This window comes from Colletotrichum costaricense (genome assembly GCF_030867565.1).
Source record: "Colletotrichum costaricense strain IMI 309622 chromosome Unknown Scaffold_22.1, whole genome shotgun sequence".
Classification (NCBI taxonomy): Eukaryota; Fungi; Ascomycota; class Sordariomycetes; order Glomerellales; family Glomerellaceae; genus Colletotrichum; species Colletotrichum costaricense.
In genome coordinates this window covers 161,045-178,087 of record NW_026848251.1, presented here as the reverse complement: position 1 = coordinate 178,087, position 17,043 = coordinate 161,045, and the positions used below count along the sequence as shown (strand labels likewise).

Below are 17,043 nucleotides of genomic sequence, written 5' to 3'. Positions count from 1 at the left end.
CGCAACCGCGTCACGTCTAATGCGGGAAATGGGAAAAGTTTGTAGATATTGGGTCGGTCCTTTTCATGATAGAAGCTATACCCTAAACGAGTGTAATGACAGTATGCTTTCCAGCCTCGCCTAGGAACTCTCGTGCCTCTCCGTGCATGAGACCTTGGAGGTAAACCTCGCCGATAAGCGCGTGACTTCCACCGTCTGCTACAGGTCTGAAGATGTACAGCATGTTCGCGCCGGGGACCAGCCAGATCTTGTCACCTTGCACGGCCTCAGCCGGTGCCAGACCGACGAACCCGCGTTCAGTACGGGTTAACCGGCGGCGATTGAACCGGCTCATCATGCCTGGGTTGCGATGCCAGTCCTCTTGGCGATATATTCCCACCTCTTCACCATCTTCAGATCTCGGTTCGATACTTGCTAGTCCGTGAAAGGCTTCTAATACTGTTTGTTCTCCGATAGCGTATTTTTCCCCGGGGTTCTTCAGGGTGTACGTTGGATAGGACTTTGTTCGAGGCACACTCAGTGCGTCAAATGCGTCCCATACTTTCGCCACGATATCAACCTTTATAGTTGATATTTGCAACCGAGTCTTGTCCAGCACCTTCCAAGGCCTTATGTCAGCGGGGTATCCTTTACTCGCGCAGACAACTTGCTCCCCTGTGGTGACGTCCCTTGAGAGTACCTTTCTTGGAAGGACTTGCCAGTCTGGCACCCACGACGGTAAGTCCGATGACCCGAAGCGGCAGATTTCGAGGATGCTTAGAGGCCAGTAGTCTTCGTCTTCTAAAAGGCATTTAGCGACGGAGGTGTAGAGCTGCTGGACAGTGAGGGAGTAGTCAACAGGGACAACGGCGCCCTCGGTGGGGCTTTGATCGAGGAGGTTCAGGGGCGCATAGATGCGGTCTCGCGGGTCCGTTGCCTGAAGATCGCGGAATCGTAAGAGGAGGCTTATGAGGTTGAATCTGCGGACGGTTGAGATTTCTCCATGCCTTGATTCAACCTGATGGATCTCATCAACTTTGGATGAGGCTTTCATCTCATCGGGTGCTCGAGCAGTGTCATTGGAAGCCGGCATCCGCGCATAGCTCATCTTGAGATCATGAACAACTTTCTTCACCCTCGGAAGTGTCGCGTCCACAAACGAAGCATCTGCACCCCGTCTTCGTAAGCCATCTCTAAGCCAGTGCAACACTTGCGTGTAGATCATGGTGGCGGGTAAGAAGGCAGTACGATCTACCCACGCCGTACCGGAGAGGAAGACCCCGAAGTCAGTGGGAGCGGTGTACTCCTGTACCGTCCAGACTCGGTTCCAGTAGGTTGACTGAAAGACTCTGACAGTCTCCCGGATGGTCGTATGCCGGTCTTTGACATGGATGGGAAGAAATTTTGGAGCCTCTTTGCGATTTCGAGAGACGGTGAGTGCGTGGTCGCCTAGTTCGCGGAGGTACATTAGCCCCAGGGCGAGATCTGGACCGAGCCAGGTCAAAACTAAGTCTGCTGAAGTATAAATCTCCCGCATATGCGAGACCTGCTGGCTTCGTTCTACGGTATCTGCCTGATTTATCGATATGGCATCGATCCATAGCGGGATGATCTGAGATGGCTTCAGGAAGAGGCGAATGTGCTGGAGGGCGGAGTGAAGGTTCCTTGTGGCATGAAAGACGTGGTTGTCGACGTAGATGGCGAGGGTGTCAGAGGGACTGCCCCAGACGTAGGAGAGGGCTGTGTATCCTGCTGATGAGAGGGGTGTTGTTTCGGTTGTGAGGGTTACTGGGGTTGAAGGAGGCCCCGCTTGAAGGTTGACGAGGCGTATTTCATTTTGTTCGAGGGGGGTATAGGAGAGGGGAGTGGTTTGAAGAGGGGGAGGGGATTTGCGGGTGAAGAGAGTGCGGAGAGGTGACTTTGAGGGTTTGATTAGGAGTGGGAGAGGTGATGATGAGGGGTCCAGGGCCAGATTTGAGAAGGGTTCGTCTATTTCGTTTGGTCTCGCCATTGTATTTGGTGGCATTGTCTCATTCGATTTCTCTAGGATTGGGGAGGATTCGGGATGCATAAGCGACAGGAAGTTTGGAATAAGGTTGAAAGACAGATGTGAGGACTTTGAGATGTGAGATTGCCCAATCAGGCAGCAGCGTTGCACTGCATCCTTCGATTTCGGAACAGGGGAAATGTGGCGCTAGACCTGGGGCTGACAGGTGAACATGAGGAAGTGGCTGATGCACAATCATACAACTACTGAAGCAAATAAAGGATGAAGTCTTTTTCCTCTCTTCTCTTTGTATGAGAATTGCCATCCATAATCTACTCAGGACATGGAAGTCGTCGGGATGAGAATGGAATTGTTTCTGTCAAGTTGAGCCTAAGACTCTGAAGGTGATGCTAAACCCCGTAAAGCTGTTAGTCGACCTAGTTAGCAGTTACAACAGTATGGCTTCTCCATCGAGTTGTTTCTTCAGTGATTGCGATAGCTTTGTCAATCTCGTGAAGTCCAAACTTCCGAACCTGAGTGCCACTTCCAATGCTGATATCAAGCTGTCCTGATTCGATCATGTGAATCAATCTTATCATAGAGTCGCGATTGCACATGAACGAACCTTCGACTGACAATCTGTTGAACACCATTGAAATGTACGGAACCTCCAAGAAGCCGAAAGATCCACCGCTAACTACGATCCGCCCGCCTGGTTTGAGCGCGCGAATAGCCGATGGAAGAAAGGGAGCGACGGTGACGCCGCCGGGAGACCAATCGTTGAGAACGTCCGCCCCTCCACCACAAGGTGTGGCCGCGAGAATGGCAGCGGCATCTACATCGACGTCGCCCGTCATGAGAGCAGTACTAAGCCGAGAAGACTTCAAAATCTGCTTCATGGCTTGTAGCAGCTCTGCGTTTCGTCCAAGGGCAACGACGTTTGCTCCAACCACCAAGGCCAACTCAATCGCGCTTCCACCAAACGATCCACCCGATGGCCCAATGATGATTGTATCGCAGACCTTGAGCTTCGCTGACTCAAAGATAGCTCCGGCAGCTGGAGAAAACGTGCTGATGGAGACGAGGTTGATCAGGTCGACGCCTAACTCTCTGATGAGTTTCTCATCTATACGATAGACGTTTTCGAGCGGAACGCGCTGATATTGCTGAAGAGCACCGTCGCGAAACTCTCATTCGGCCAATCTGTCAGTCCTATCGCCAGGCGGTCCCTTGACGTGGCCTTGCATGATGAACACATTCGGGTCATCGCGAGCCGTGACTACAGGTTCAACGTGTACCAAGTCCCCCTCTTTGAAGGATGTTGTGCCACTGCTAATTTTGTGCACGTACCCGAGAGTTCTTGGGCACGGGACAAAGGGCGGATCGAGGAGGGGGGGCAAGGATCGTGCCGTCGAATGTGGTTCGGATGTAGCGCGATAGTGGTGCAGCGAGGACTTTGACGATGATACTGCCTGGAATGGCTTCTGGGATGGGTCTATCTTCGACAATAACGAGAGGCTTACCGTGCTGCTCAAGCACTGCTGCTCTCTGTGTGATAGGGATAGAAGACATGGTCGGGTTCTACTCAAGAGGGTGTTCACATATGGTAATTACATGCTACTGTTTAGTCTTACAGATGCCCAAGCTCTTATGAATTTCTCACAATCCTGACTGTCATGCCTGTCAGAGGCAATATCTTTCCAACCGGAATATTCGAAGTTTGAGAAATTCAAAAAAGTTTGATGATCAATTGAGGATGCATTGCATCATCACGGCTGGCAGAGGATTCGTGATTGACATCCGCTAGGTAGTCGATGGATGGCTACCTGAGTGGCGGAGATCGAAGTTTCGAGAGTAAATCGTGATCCTGAAAGCTACTAGTCCTGAAAACTATGTTGAAATTACATCCGATTGCAAAGCAAATCCGCTTGATCTTCGCCATGATTTTTAAGCTCCAAGTGCAACTCTGCTCGGTCTCGCTTTTGTAAATCAGGCCCGCGACGTTGGAAAGTAGCATCTCATCGAGCACAGAATGACGTCTGGACATGCCTGCGCGGAGTGATAATACCTTACGGCAGGTTATTAGAGGATATTAAAAGGCAATCTGATGAGAGATTGGAGACGGATGGATTGATGCCATTTTGCCAACAAGTCCCTGTGCTTCCTTAGTCATAACGCCCTGTATGACGCCGACACCAAGTTGCCCGAGTCGAGTAAACGGGTACGTGGTGACCGGAGTCGTGCTGCGGTTGTGGGCAGTCTTGTAAATGGAGTTCGGCAAGACTTCACAGCGAAACACCAACATGACATCCTCCTGTACTATACTCGTATCAATAGTGGGGTTTTGGTTTTCATTTTTTTGTTATCACGGGTCCTCTGAGGCTGGTGTTTACACTCGGTGTATGGCTAGACAAGAGGAGGAATCAATTTCTAGTACACGTAAACGCAAGGCGAAAACTTCTCGACACATTTCCAACAGACTTGCTGGGGGCAGACGATGACACTCTCAAACCTGAAGTCACCCCGCTGGATACCCTGCGATAGAAAAGCTATGCAGGCGAGCCGTGCTACCCAATCCCCGTGTGCTCTGATCACCACGTTCCCTGAGTTGCAATTCCTCAGCTCATCCCAGGATTCAATCGACGTCATATGCGCTCCGTAGAGCCCATCTATATCGTGGGTGCAGGACGGCTGCGGGCGAAGCTTGCTCACGCACTCGTTACGGAGCGAGCGGACGACGTCAACGTCGCCGACCCAGCACCCGGCCTCTCGGATGGAGACAACGGACTCCATTTTCACGAATTGCGTATCCTGTAGACCTCCGGACATCGGCTCCTCAATAGACCTCTCCCAGTTGGTGAAGGATAGGTGCATTGACGTCGAGCCAAACGCATTCTCGGGCCTGCCGTTGAAGAGGTTTTGGTTAATTACCTTCCAGGACGACTCGCCGACCTCTGACACCATTGGTTCCATGACGGAAGAGAACATGACGAAGCCCGGAAGGCCTATATTTCCCAAAATTCGCACGATGGCCTGCTCGTCGGAAGCCTCAAACGGATCGCGGGTCAACTAAGATACATCAGCAAAGTCGACTGAGATTGATATGCTCCTGCTGACCGAGGGCGATATCTATGATGCTGATGGAGGAATTCGGCGACGGCCGTTAGTAGAAAACAACAATCATCTTACGTTTTCCGGGACAAATATAGAGTCTCCAAAAGAGACGCCACAAACGTTTTCCTGGATATCGGTCGGCCGCACGTCGCAATCCGATACGAAATATGAAAGGATACTGAAAGATTTAGGATGAGTTTTAGATATTGTTGGGGCCAAGCTTCTTGCACTTATATTGTCTAAGTCGATAGTGGCTTTCTTGGCCCATTTGGCTTCCGTGAGTGGCTTCAACAGAGTCTTGAGCCGGATAATCGGTCCCTCAAGCCTCCCTAGCACCATTGCGTGGGCGTATGCTAAGAGACTTAGGGTAAACGACACTATGTCTTCAGGAATTTGGATGTCCGCCATCAGGTCAAACTCGAGAGCCCAGAGCAGATCTTCCTGTTCTACTTGCGCCGGAGGCATAGCAGGTCTAGCTAGATCGCACGGCTGATAAAGAGCCGTCCCGTGTGCGTTACCGAACCATGGCGACATGGGGATGGGCGTGCCGTGTTGGTGGTTGTAAACAAAACCTTCCTTGAAGGAGAACGGAGCTGGGCTCCGTTTTGTCGTGCGGTGATGGATCTCCTTGTCATTCTCCAAGGTGCGATTCGCATTCCACCGATGATGGGACTGGGCACTGCTGGGCGAGGTTGCGCGGTTGTGGGTAGTGATAGAGCTTGGGAAGACGGACGCCCAGGAGGTCTTCGATGGCGTAGTGGCATACCGAATCACGCAACTGGTTGCCTGCGGATGCTGGGACAAGTACCGCGATGCCAGGCGTCTTAGAAACATGATCCTAGCCTCATCGTCTTTAAGTCCATCCAAAAAGGGCTTCTCTTCCAGCAAACTGAAGAAAGGCCTCGTGGGGACATTCCGGGATGTGGCAGGCAGAAATTGCGGCCTGTTGATGCCAAGGTTTACAAAGGGCGCGTAGGTGCTCGCATCTTCAATGTAAGCGTCGGCAACCCTTGCAAGTAGTCTCAAGCCATATAGGATATGATGGTCCACCAGTTTTTTTTGTTCACGGCTTTCCAGGTGCAGGACCAACTTGGAAAATATTTTGGCTGTGGAAGGGATGCTGTTCCATGAGAGACCCCATTCGCGGACAACGCAACCGAGCATGGCCAGCATCAGCTCATCGAATGATAAATGAGATCGATGGGTACCGGTCGCACTCTGACTCTCTACTGGCCGTCCATAATACCGGAGATGTTTGAGTGACAGCGACCAGGTGACGCCTTGTGACAATGGTCTTGCCGAAGGCCCGCAGCCTAACGTCACTATGCCGCCGGCTTGGACCAACGGGTCTTGCATAGATACCTTGACAGATTTCGATCCAAAGACATGAATATCCGGATAGATGTGCCAGGCCGAGAGGCCAACGAGAGCCGCCCCATCGTGGACCTCCTGGGCGACGCCGGACACAAGCCTTTCCATTACCATCAATGCCCTGCACCATGCTTGGGTCACACTCAGGTAGACCATCGAGGCCTTGCTCTGGTCTCTGCTGGTGGATAGCTCGATATTTTCGAGGATGATTCGGAGCTGGTCCTGCTCCTTAACCATAACCGAGTCGGCCGTCTGCAGTCAGGCTCTGGCGCTGGCGTCCCACTCGGCGAGCTGAGAGCGCTGTATCTGACGTTGTGCCGCTGCCGCCGCAAGCGGGAACGGCAAGGCGTCACCTCTTTCCAGCTGTTCGCTTATCATCCGTTGCCTCTCGGAGATGAGCTCGAACCAAATCGACACGGCTTCGGGTGCCGGCCACATCTTGGCGAGCATGCTAGCCAGCAGGTGGATGTGCAATGCGCCCCTGTCGGCCGCAGCAGGATCCGACGATGTGGCAGCAGCCCAGATGGATGTCGCGTCTACACCAGCGTACGACTCGAACATGGAATTAGCAAACTTGGTCGACTGTCTCTTGGTCGCCCTCGTTGAGATCTCCGACACCCGCTTCCCATAGGCTCTGATCAAATTGGGCGTTTCCGGGCAGACATCCTGGAACAAGGACGCCAGCCGGCGTGCTGTACAGTGTGAAGGTCCAAATTCTGCATTTTCCTTGCGTTTAGGAGAAAGGAGTGCACCAAGAGGCTGGTACTCTTTTGGAGCTTCATACTTGACAAGCGTAAAGTCGAAGTTAATGTTTGTGGCTGCAACGGTGACCTCATTTGTGGCGCTGGCCAACGCAGCTTGGAGGCGGCTAACACTCATTCTTTTTCCTTGGAAATAATCCCGGTGAGTGTGTGTTGCTCAAGGTAAGGCAAAAGAGTCGATATATTGCGACTACCTTACAGGTAGTTAGATCCAAAACAGTAACGAATTACAAGCTCCAACCCTCATTTGGGAGCGTGCGGTTCGATCACAGTCAGACTGTTGGTATTGTAGGTATATCGAGGGTGATTAAGCGCCCGTTGAAGTTGTTGACCAATGATCGAGTAAGCCCGTGTTGCTTGTGTGTAAGTTGAAAGTAAGAGATTGGAGAACGTCTCCCGGTTTATATAGGCTGAGATGGTGTCAGGTGTATATTTGGGGTCGCCTGACTGGGCAGTCGGATGGACCTTTCATTCCAGCCTGAAGAGATACATTGTTCATTGACGCCGGGAGGCGTTGTGGCGGATAATATAGCTTGCCTACCCCTTAGCCTGGGATCTCGGCATCGAATTAGGAGCTTTGACTGGCGGCTGAGTCTCAGCCATTGGAAATTCGGTGGTGGCTTTGAGTGATAGTGTCAAGCATAGCTCCCATGTCAGGCAGCCTGATAGGCAGCCTGACAGGCTGAACGATTGGCTGACCCAAATGTGGACGAATGGCAATTCTTCTCGCCTGTTTGATACACGCAATTGTGTGGACTTCTTGTCTTACTTCTCGTTCCTTTTACTTGAGAGAAATGAAGTTGCAGACTTTTGATACATGTCCCTTGTTCACCTACTAGAACTGCAGATTTCAGATGAACGGTTTATTAACTACTTCTGGGCAGCGCTTCATCGGTGAGTACTGTACTTTGTGCCACGGTCGTCCAAACCAGAACACAGGAGCAGCGTCCTCTACTTCAAGGTTATGGAAACTGTCCCAAAAGGAAAGTGAAAGCTCAATAGAAGGTTTCAACAAAGACCGAGTGATTGAATGGCCTGTAAACCATCAATTAATTCCCAGTGTTGTATGCGTTTCCAGTTATTTTGACTCATAGTTTGCATCATCATGGCAGGGAGACGAGACAGAATTCTATCTAGCGGTATATTGGAGCTGCCACGGATAGTTGAAAGCTGTAGAAGAACCGGGACGACAATCAAGACAGCCGCGCTCCTTGGTATTGGATCGCTTCAAGTCTCCATACGACAAGAGCAGCGTGGCCTACTCGACATGTGCATGTGCCAGCAGGGCTGGAAAAGGCGTTGCCAGACAGACATTGATGACACCGACCTGTTCGAGAGGTCACGGCGGGAAACGGCTGAGGATGTGCAGGTATGTTTCGCCTTGGCGATGCAAAATTCGTTTTTAAGGACAATAGCAGCGGCGGCAGTGGCAGTGGAAGCCTGCGCGTTGTATTGCTTATTGGTCGTAAATGATCCCACTATGTAGAGTTGACCCGCTCAATCGAACCTGTTGTAGCTTATAGATGCATAATGAGATCATGAAACAAAAAAGGCCTTAAGTCTCCAAGCCTTCGCTACAACATCCAACATATGCTGAGCGGCTTCACCGAAGCTCAGGAAAACTACAGTGAATAAGAGGTTACCTGTCGCAGATGTTGTATGGGTCATAATTACAAAGCAGACTTCCAGCCTCCCTCCGCCTCGAAGATCTCGCCGACCGCCTTGGAGACCACCAAGAGATGACGGTCGTGATACCTGGGAGCTACAAGGGAAACGCCAACTGGCATCCCGTTGGGACCCTTGAAACCTGGAATGTTGACGACCGGAACATGCAGCGCCTATCACCCTCGTTAGTAGTGACAACCCAAGACATCGCTCTCAAGAGACTCACTGTCCAGGGAGCGTTGAAAGCTGCGCTTCCGGTGCTCGAGGTTCCTTCCGGGGCCTCATCAACGACGCTAGGCACCAGAACAGCATCGTACTTGGCCAGCATCTTGTCAACTTTGGGCCTTGCAATGGCAATGTTGTCAAATGCCTCTAGCTGCTCCGCTCTGCTGATCTTGTTGGTGTTATCAACATGCGAAATCAAGAACTCGTGCAGTTGATCCTTAGCAGCGCGGTAGTCGGGCAGGAAAGCGGATCTTCCGTCGCTGTGCAACACCGTAGCATGCCACTGAGGTAGCTCCTCAAGCTCGGGATCGAATTCAATCTCTTCTACCTCGGCTCCGTGAGCCTTGAGAAGCTCCGCAGCCTTCGCCATCGCGGACTTGGTACCGGGTCCAGCTTGAGGCCACACCATCGTCTTCAACAGAGCGAACTTGGCGCCCTTGACAGCGAAGGTGTCCTTCGGGGGCTCGTCGTCTTTCAAGTCAAAAACATCGGCCATCAATTGCAGGTCTTCAACACTGCGGGCGAAGAAACCGAGGGTATCTAGGATTAAGGAGTAAATCTTCTGACCCTCGCGCGTGATGGAGTTCCATGTCGGCTTCAGAGCATAGATGCCATTGAAAGATCCTGGGCGGATCGTGCTTCCGCCTGTCTGGGTGCCTAGGCCGATGGGCGCTTGGAAATCCGCAATGGCGGCGCCTGATCCTGACGAGGAGCCACCGGGGGTTCGGTTCGTGCCGTGTGGGTTCACTGTCTTTGGACCTTGAACCGTCGCTGCGAATTCGGTCGTGGTTGTTTTGCCTACTTTTGTCAGTATCGCATTGCTGGGGTTGGGTTGAATTATCAGCATGGACCTACCAAGAAGCAGCGCGCCAGCCTGTCGCAAAATGATGATGGAACCGGCATCGACTTTGGGAGCGTCTCTAGCGTAGATTGGAGATCCGTGCTGTGTTGGCATATCTAGATTTCGATTAGTGCTCCTGTAGAATCACAGGCTAATATTCGCTGACCCTTTGTGTAAATAACGTCTTTGACTGCGATGGCAACGCCGTGTAGGGGTCCGCGCTTCTCTGGCGGTATCGCATCCATTGCCTTCGCTTGTGCAATCACCTGCTCTGGGTTCAAGTACTCCCAAGCTTTGACTACGGGGTCTCTCTCCTCAATGTGGGACAAGAGCGAGCGCGCGTAATCTTCCACAGTCAACTCCCCGGCCCTTATCTTGGCTGACGCTTGGGTCGCCGTAAGTCTATACGGTTCAACTGCCATTTTGTGATGGTGTTGCAGTTTGCTATTGTCAAGAAAAGATATCAGAGATAAACGTTTTGACAAGACAAACTCGTCAAGTGCTTCAGTGGGAGACGATCCAGAACAAGAAGGCGGGGTAGTAACAGAGTCAGAGCGCCACGGTTGCAGTGGACTCTGTCCAAGGTACGCACTCAATAGCCTCGTGAATAATTTCGGTACCGTAGCTGTTTTGAGCTCCAGAGGTTCAGAAGGTAACTCTCGAGTTTGCAGAGTCTATGAAACGGGATGAGAACATGAACAAAATCGTGGAGTTCTCAAGAGTTGGAGTAATCTGGAGGCAATCCGGCTATTTCAAAGATGTTTTCCGGTGACTCCAACGGCCGTAAGAGGGGCCATCCCTGATACCCCAACCCCGCAGGCCGTTATCGTCGGCTTCAGATCCGCCGCCGCGTTTGTTTCCCCCGCAATATTTCCGCCTACGCCTTCAACAGCAGACTGCGGCACGTCCGATTCGGGATCTTTCCACCGAATGAGGCGTGCACTCTGATAATTGTTGCCCGGGACTTCAACGCTTACATTCTGAGAGGCCGAGGGTGACCCGCTGACTTACGCAACGAATTGCCTTTGCTGGCTAGCCGGGGCGGCTTTGGGGCGGCTTCTCCAGTCACGTCATGGCAACATGAAGTCAAAAGGATGCCAACTAGTTGGCGGGGATTCTTGTCCCACGAGACGTTCTCACAACTTCTACCACTGCTGTGGTTCTTCTCATACTGTCACTGAGACTACCACACTACCTATTGTTCCTAGCATTCTGCCTTCTACTAAGATCTTTTCCATAACTAATTCATCTCAAAAGCAAAGTAGGAGTAAGTGGGAGATTGAGTTCTCGACAGCCATCAATCATTAGGGAACCACAACTAGGCCTCCAATTTCTGCACTTTCTCTCCAAAGTGCAATCCTTCAGCCTCGTCAATGCGCGGAGATGGCGGCGCATAAATCTCGCCTTCCCTTTCGCCCTCAAAGAACCCATCCCGGCCTTCTTTCGCCAGCCATTCGTAGTCCATCGGGGCATTCTCATAGCCCGGAGGATACACCTTGGTCTTGAAGAACTGCACTAGCACAGCATACAAGATGGCTGATGAAAAAAACGTCAACACCCAGCCCATCATGTACATGTACTTGGCCGGTTGGCTGACAATATGAGGCTGGTATTGCCCGACGAGACCGGGCAATCCCATTGCCGTGCCGCCGATCCAGGCAAACACCCCAACCCAGTTGACTCCAGAATTGAACCAGTAGAGGCCCTCTTTAGAGCCATTATACAGCGACGGCACGTGTATGTTACCCTTTCGAACCAAGATGTAGTCGAAAATGATAATCTGGTGAGAGTCAGCAATACGTTCTCAAGACTGGTTTTCAAGACTGGGCGTTGAAGTACTCACAGCGCAGAGGGGAGCCATGAAGATGTTGTAACTCCCGAGGAATGAGATGAACGCGGACGCGTTCGCAATAAGCTTCCACGGCAATACAACGATACCGAGGATTGCACAAACGATCTGGCCTCGACGGATCGTCAAGTACCTGGGGAACAGTCCAGTCATGTCCGCGCCAAAAGGTAGCGAGTTTGCTCCAAAGTTTGTCGCCAGCACGCTGAGAATGAAACTGAACGATACAAAAAAGACACCAGCACGGGCGGTCGGATTCCAGTAATGGTCAAGGATGGCATCAAGAAGATCCCATAGGTTCCAGTAGGCCTTGCCCCAAGCACCCTGTAATGAGGTCGTCGAAGCTAGGCCAAGGAAGAAGACGAGGATCTTCGCGAAGAAGACACATGCTCCTTGGAGCCAACCGGCGTCTCGAGGCTCTCTGCAGTATCGCGCGAGATCAGGTTGGTTCACGAGCATTGGCGAAAGAGAACCCATGATGACATTGATGCCGCTCATGATAGCCCATCCGACGGGTGTTTTAGCTGCTGCCGATGCGCCTGCGACAGATGCAGCGCCAATATTAGAGATTCCGGTTCCATAGGACATACACCAGCCGAAGAGTCCGAAGCACGCGAATGGCATGATGAAGCCTTTCACGGTGTAGATGTAGTGAATATGAATCGGGTGTACCCAGGTCTGCCGCCAGTGTCAGGGAATGCATGTCATTAGAGGGTCGCACACTACATATACTCACAAACGGGAACTCAACCAGCCAAAGGAGAAAGAACGCCAGCAGCTGCTTTGAAGTTACGTCGGCACCAGTGGGAAGCATATTGGGCCAGTTGTCCCAGCTGTTTCCAAAAATGCAGCGGAAGCAAACGGACAACAGGTTCGCGCCGTAGTAGGTCTGAATACCGTACCAAATGATGCACACAATTGCTCGGATAAAGATGAAGAAGTATGATCCATACATTCCCATCACCGATCGTGCAAGAACAGGACTTGAAAAAATGTCAGAAAATACTAAACGTGGGAGGAGTGTTTAAACGCACTATCCTAGGTGGTACATCACGCCAGGTCTCGCCATACCAGTAACGACAATAGCGGATATGAGTGAGCCAAGAACGCAGGATACAAAGGCTTGTTGCCATGTCTGATTTTGTCAGCGCATATGAACAACGATGCTGTCTTTTGATAACTTACCAGACCCACGGCGATGAGGGAAGACGCGACGTTCCACCCGGTCGTCCCAAACATGTTTGAGAACCAGTACAAAGGCAAGTTGTACCACGTCCATGTTCTTTGTTCTGGCGGCGTCGGCTCGAGATCCTTGTTCGACCACCTAGAGTCTCCGACCTGAGTTCGTCCCTCGTGAACTTCGGGAGCCTTGATCCATTCTACGAAGGCGTCTTTCGATTGGAAAGGAGCGGCTATTTCGCCTTTCGTTGGTATACGAAAGCGTACCATAATTAGTTGAACCTGTGGTGACCGAACAGCACTATCAGAACCCTATCAACCATCAAAGAGACATGTTTTCATGGAAATGCACGTCCTCTTTCTTCTTTGCTCTACAACGCTGAGGGCCTTCGTCCATATTAGAGGCCCGGTGCTCAAGTATCAGCTCTATTGCAACCCTGATTGTAGTTCCTCATTCGTCGGCGACTTTCCAGCCGATAGACAGTGCGTCGCCACGCGAGCCCAGTGAGCTGTCTAAGCATGATTTACAAGTAGGGAATGATAAGAATTCGGCATGGCATATGCGGAGAGCGGTGCTTGGCATGTAGATGGATGGGCCGGGGACCTGGTCTCGGGTGTGATCCACCAAGATAAGGCGGTGGCCGGCCGTTGGTCTTATCTGCGGTGGACGTCCGAATAGTTATCCCAATTCGGTAAAGATGCGGTCATCGGTAAGAAACTACAGACGTTTGCGTATCACTCGGGTTCTGAGTGAGGGCATGGTGCTAGGAGGCAGAGTCCTAGCTGCTTTGTGCTTATTCCCGTGGAAGGGGCAACCATGGATAGAACAACGAATGAGTTTCTGGATGTTATGAAGGTGTCTGTACCAGTGTAAGGCAATTAGGAGTAGATGTAAAGCTGGGTGATGACGCGAGCTATCACCGGACTAAATTTCCGGGTCAAGTTCCCGTCATGAGCAGGCCGCGTGCTATCCGGGGGAGGGGGGCTTCGGTGTTCGAATCCTTCGATATTCCTAACGACCCATACATCTCATACTTGCGTTTGCATAAGTGTGTCCAATGACACTCCCGATTCTGACTGTGGAAAATCCTTGCAGGCGTTGTCCTGGCCCATTCTACTTCGGCTCGAAATTTTCCTAAGTTCCTACTTCGTATCCTCACTGCAGTATTCAACCATACATACAAGCCGAATCAGGAGAATGCTCGAGATGACTGCTCATGTTCAGACCGAGAACATGCTGGATAAGACATCTCCCGTAGATCTGGTCAACTCCACGTCGGCCGGCTTCAACACGGAGGGTCTCGTGAGTCCCCGCACCGGCCCACCGGTCTCGGCGGCGCAGACCCGGAAGTCGAGGGTGGCCTTGGCTTGTAAGCGATGCAAGAGAAGGAAACAGCGTGTAAGTCATTGATATCGACAGCTAGATCACCATTGTTCATTTGCTGACTAAATACGACATGGAAGTGCGACGGCGCACATCCGAGTTGCAGGTCTTGCGTCAAGTCCAACTCGTCGTGTGTCTACGAACGTGCACTGAGGCCGCACTATCCTGGCGGAAAGTCGCTGCAAGTCTTTCCCTTCATGCTGGTACAATTGTATACTTACACGAGCTTCAGGTACATCAGCGCACTAGAAGAGAGAATCGCATTTCTCGAGGCCCGGATGCCAGATTACGCAGAAGACCACTTTGTCAGGACATCTTCCGTGGCAACACCACCGGAACCCAAGACGAAAGATCCTCGGAGAAATTCACGAGACTCACTATCGGACGATGAGCAGTCCTCTCTAGTCAAAGGCGTTGCGTACTTGTCGCTCTGTGCATCTGGCACAACGGACACTGCACCAGAGCCATTCTACCTAGGATCAAGTTCCGGCGCAACCATTGCGCGCATGATCCAGTCTTCCATCTTTCACAGCTCGGGCGGTAAAGCTGCGTTTGATGCCATGCCAACGAGTCAAGCTCTCTCATCGACTCCGCAATTGCATCTCAAAGTATCGGTGTCCTCTAGCCCGGAGGAATCCCAATCCGAGTTCCCGTGCCCTGAGCAAGCGGAGGTGCTGTTTGATGTCTTCTCTGATCGACTTCATACGCGATGGCCTATTCTGGATCGCAAACTGTACACTAAGCTATTCCAGAAGCAATACGACCGTGGAGCCCTGTCTATTCAGCACCGAAGCATTATGCACCTGATATACGCCATATCCGCAAGGTTCCTACAATTGATGAAGAAGCCTTGTGATGTAGATCCCCAGGTGAAAGTTTCCTGAAGGCAAAGCTTGCCGTTACAAATCTAACATGGTCACTGTTAGAAACATCTCACGGCGGCCATTGAGCCGATGGACTACATACTGGAACAACACAATCTAGCCACTGTACAATTTCTCCTCCTACTCGCCGTGCATGGAACTAGAAGCCCCTACGGTGCTGGCTCATGGTCTCAGGTGCGGTACGCTGTCACGCTCTGCATAGAGCTGGGTCTCCATCGAAAGGAATCCAACACCTCGACTCACGATCTACGCGATCTCGAGATCAGAAGGCGCGTCTTCTGGTCATGTTACTGTTTGGACCGTATGACGAGTGCGGTACTTGGACGTACATTCGCCATCGCTGACAGAGACATAAATACCGAGGTCAGTTAGAGGAGAGCCTGCTGTGGGGACATGATGATGCTGACAGCTGTGTAGCTTCCAAGTGATAGCTTAGATTTCTGGGACTTGACAGCACTGGATAGCCCATCAAATTCTTCCGGACTGCCTTGGTCAAACATGAAGCCTTTCATACACATTATTAAGCTCCGAAGGATACAGTCCAAGATCCACCGCCGAGTGTACCGAGTTGATAAGGACATTTTTTCGGTTTCTTCAGAAGAACGAGCGGGACTTGAGACCAAAATGGGACAAATTAGAGCCGAACTCGATGAATGGGTGAGGACAGTCCCCCATCATCCGACAAAAGGCGCCGGAGCAATAAGCTGGATGTACGACCCAGAAAGCGCTTATCATGACTCGAGAGATTTCTTCATCTTGTGAGTGTTTATGCCATTCTAATCTGGGCCATGACACCGAATGCTAATCGGGAGCTTAGGCAGTACCACAAGTCGGTTCTATCGCTCTACACTGTTTTTCTTCCAGTACTTCACACCTCTGACTCGAGATTCCTCACCACCGCTCGATCCGCCGCCTGCGTTTGCAGGGCATACAAGCGACTAAACCAGCAGAAGACGCTAAGCTACACCATGATGGCATTGCATTCATGTTTCATTGCCGGCTTGACGCTTGTATACTGTTTATGGCGGGAACATGCTATCTTCTCGTATGACACGCTTGAAGCCACGAGGGCGTGCTCTCAATCCCTCACCATCTTCGGTGAGAAGTTTCACGGTGCGGTGAAGTATCGTGACATCTTTGATGCCCTCTCAGGGAGTCTGTTCAAGACAATTGTTAGCCCGCTAGCAGGTCCTGGTGGGGGATCACAGCCTCTAGATGTGGACTTGGGAGCGAATCCAGTAGGCGACCGATTGATGTCGCCGTCGACAACTGCACAAGAAGTACACGTGGCTATTGAACGGAGCAGCGAGACCGGGGGAAAGTCATCCATGGCCCATGCTATTTCCGACGCCGTGAAAGAGGCATTTATGGAGGTAGATGAAGAAGCACCGGGCGGTTGGCAGGGTTGGAGGATGTTCAACGAAATGGTGCAGCCTGACCTCAAATCTACCCACAGCCCGAAGAAATTTGATGGAGGAGACAGACCGCACGGCAAAAGTAATGGTTTTGAACTTGAGTTAGAACTCACAAAAGAGCTTGAGCAAGGGGCTTACTTAGGCTTGATGGAATCTGACTTGGGCTTTGGCGAGTTGTGAATGGTGAGCTGAATACCAACCTCGGTTCTGAAATCTCATTGTGGGAGCTTCATCAATAGGTTACGCTGATACTTGCTTACGTGCGCGATCTCCTTAACACAAGCGTTTGCATTCTTCAATTTGCTACACATCTTCGCAGAGTTGCAATTGATTGTTTGATTTGGCTCTTAGGATCTGTGATACTCGCGGTTGAGGTTCTAAGACTCATCCAA

At 51.4% G+C, this 17,043-nt stretch overlaps 4 protein-coding genes across 4 annotated transcripts; 1 reads left to right on the top strand and 3 right to left on the bottom strand.

Moving 5' to 3' along the window:
- Positions 1-82: 82 nt before the first annotated feature.
- Positions 83-7,330, bottom strand: CCOS01_14887 (uncharacterized protein; the record flags this gene model as incomplete). The annotated part of the gene is made up of 6 exons (XM_060463029.1): positions 83-1,728; positions 2,592-3,153; positions 3,317-3,514; positions 4,448-5,035; positions 5,156-6,626; positions 6,735-7,330. The coding sequence occupies 6 exons, from the start codon at positions 7,328-7,330 to the stop codon at positions 83-85; spliced, it is 5,061 nt and encodes a 1,686-aa protein (XP_060306214.1).
- A 1,552-nt stretch (positions 7,331-8,882) lies between these two features.
- Positions 8,883-10,365, bottom strand: CCOS01_14886 (amidase; the record flags this gene model as incomplete). The annotated part of the gene is made up of 4 exons (XM_060463028.1): positions 8,883-9,050; positions 9,104-9,900; positions 9,958-10,059; positions 10,110-10,365. The coding sequence occupies 4 exons, from the start codon at positions 10,363-10,365 to the stop codon at positions 8,883-8,885; spliced, it is 1,323 nt and encodes a 440-aa protein (XP_060306213.1).
- An 896-nt stretch (positions 10,366-11,261) lies between these two features.
- On the bottom strand, positions 11,262-13,238 carry CCOS01_14885 (NCS1 nucleoside transporter; the record flags this gene model as incomplete). Its single annotated transcript, XM_060463027.1, has 5 exons — positions 11,262-11,723; positions 11,787-12,467; positions 12,526-12,772; positions 12,824-12,924; positions 12,975-13,238. 5 exons carry the CDS (start codon positions 13,236-13,238, stop codon positions 11,262-11,264), a joined length of 1,755 nt encoding a protein of 584 aa, XP_060306212.1.
- Positions 13,239-14,166: 928 nt separating this feature from the next.
- Positions 14,167-16,831, top strand: CCOS01_14884 (fungal specific transcription factor domain-containing protein; the record flags this gene model as incomplete). The annotated part of the gene is made up of 5 exons (XM_060463026.1): positions 14,167-14,367; positions 14,433-15,221; positions 15,279-15,599; positions 15,654-15,994; positions 16,054-16,831. 5 exons carry the CDS (start codon positions 14,167-14,169, stop codon positions 16,829-16,831), a joined length of 2,430 nt encoding a protein of 809 aa, XP_060306211.1.
- Positions 16,832-17,043: the final 212 nt, after the last annotated feature.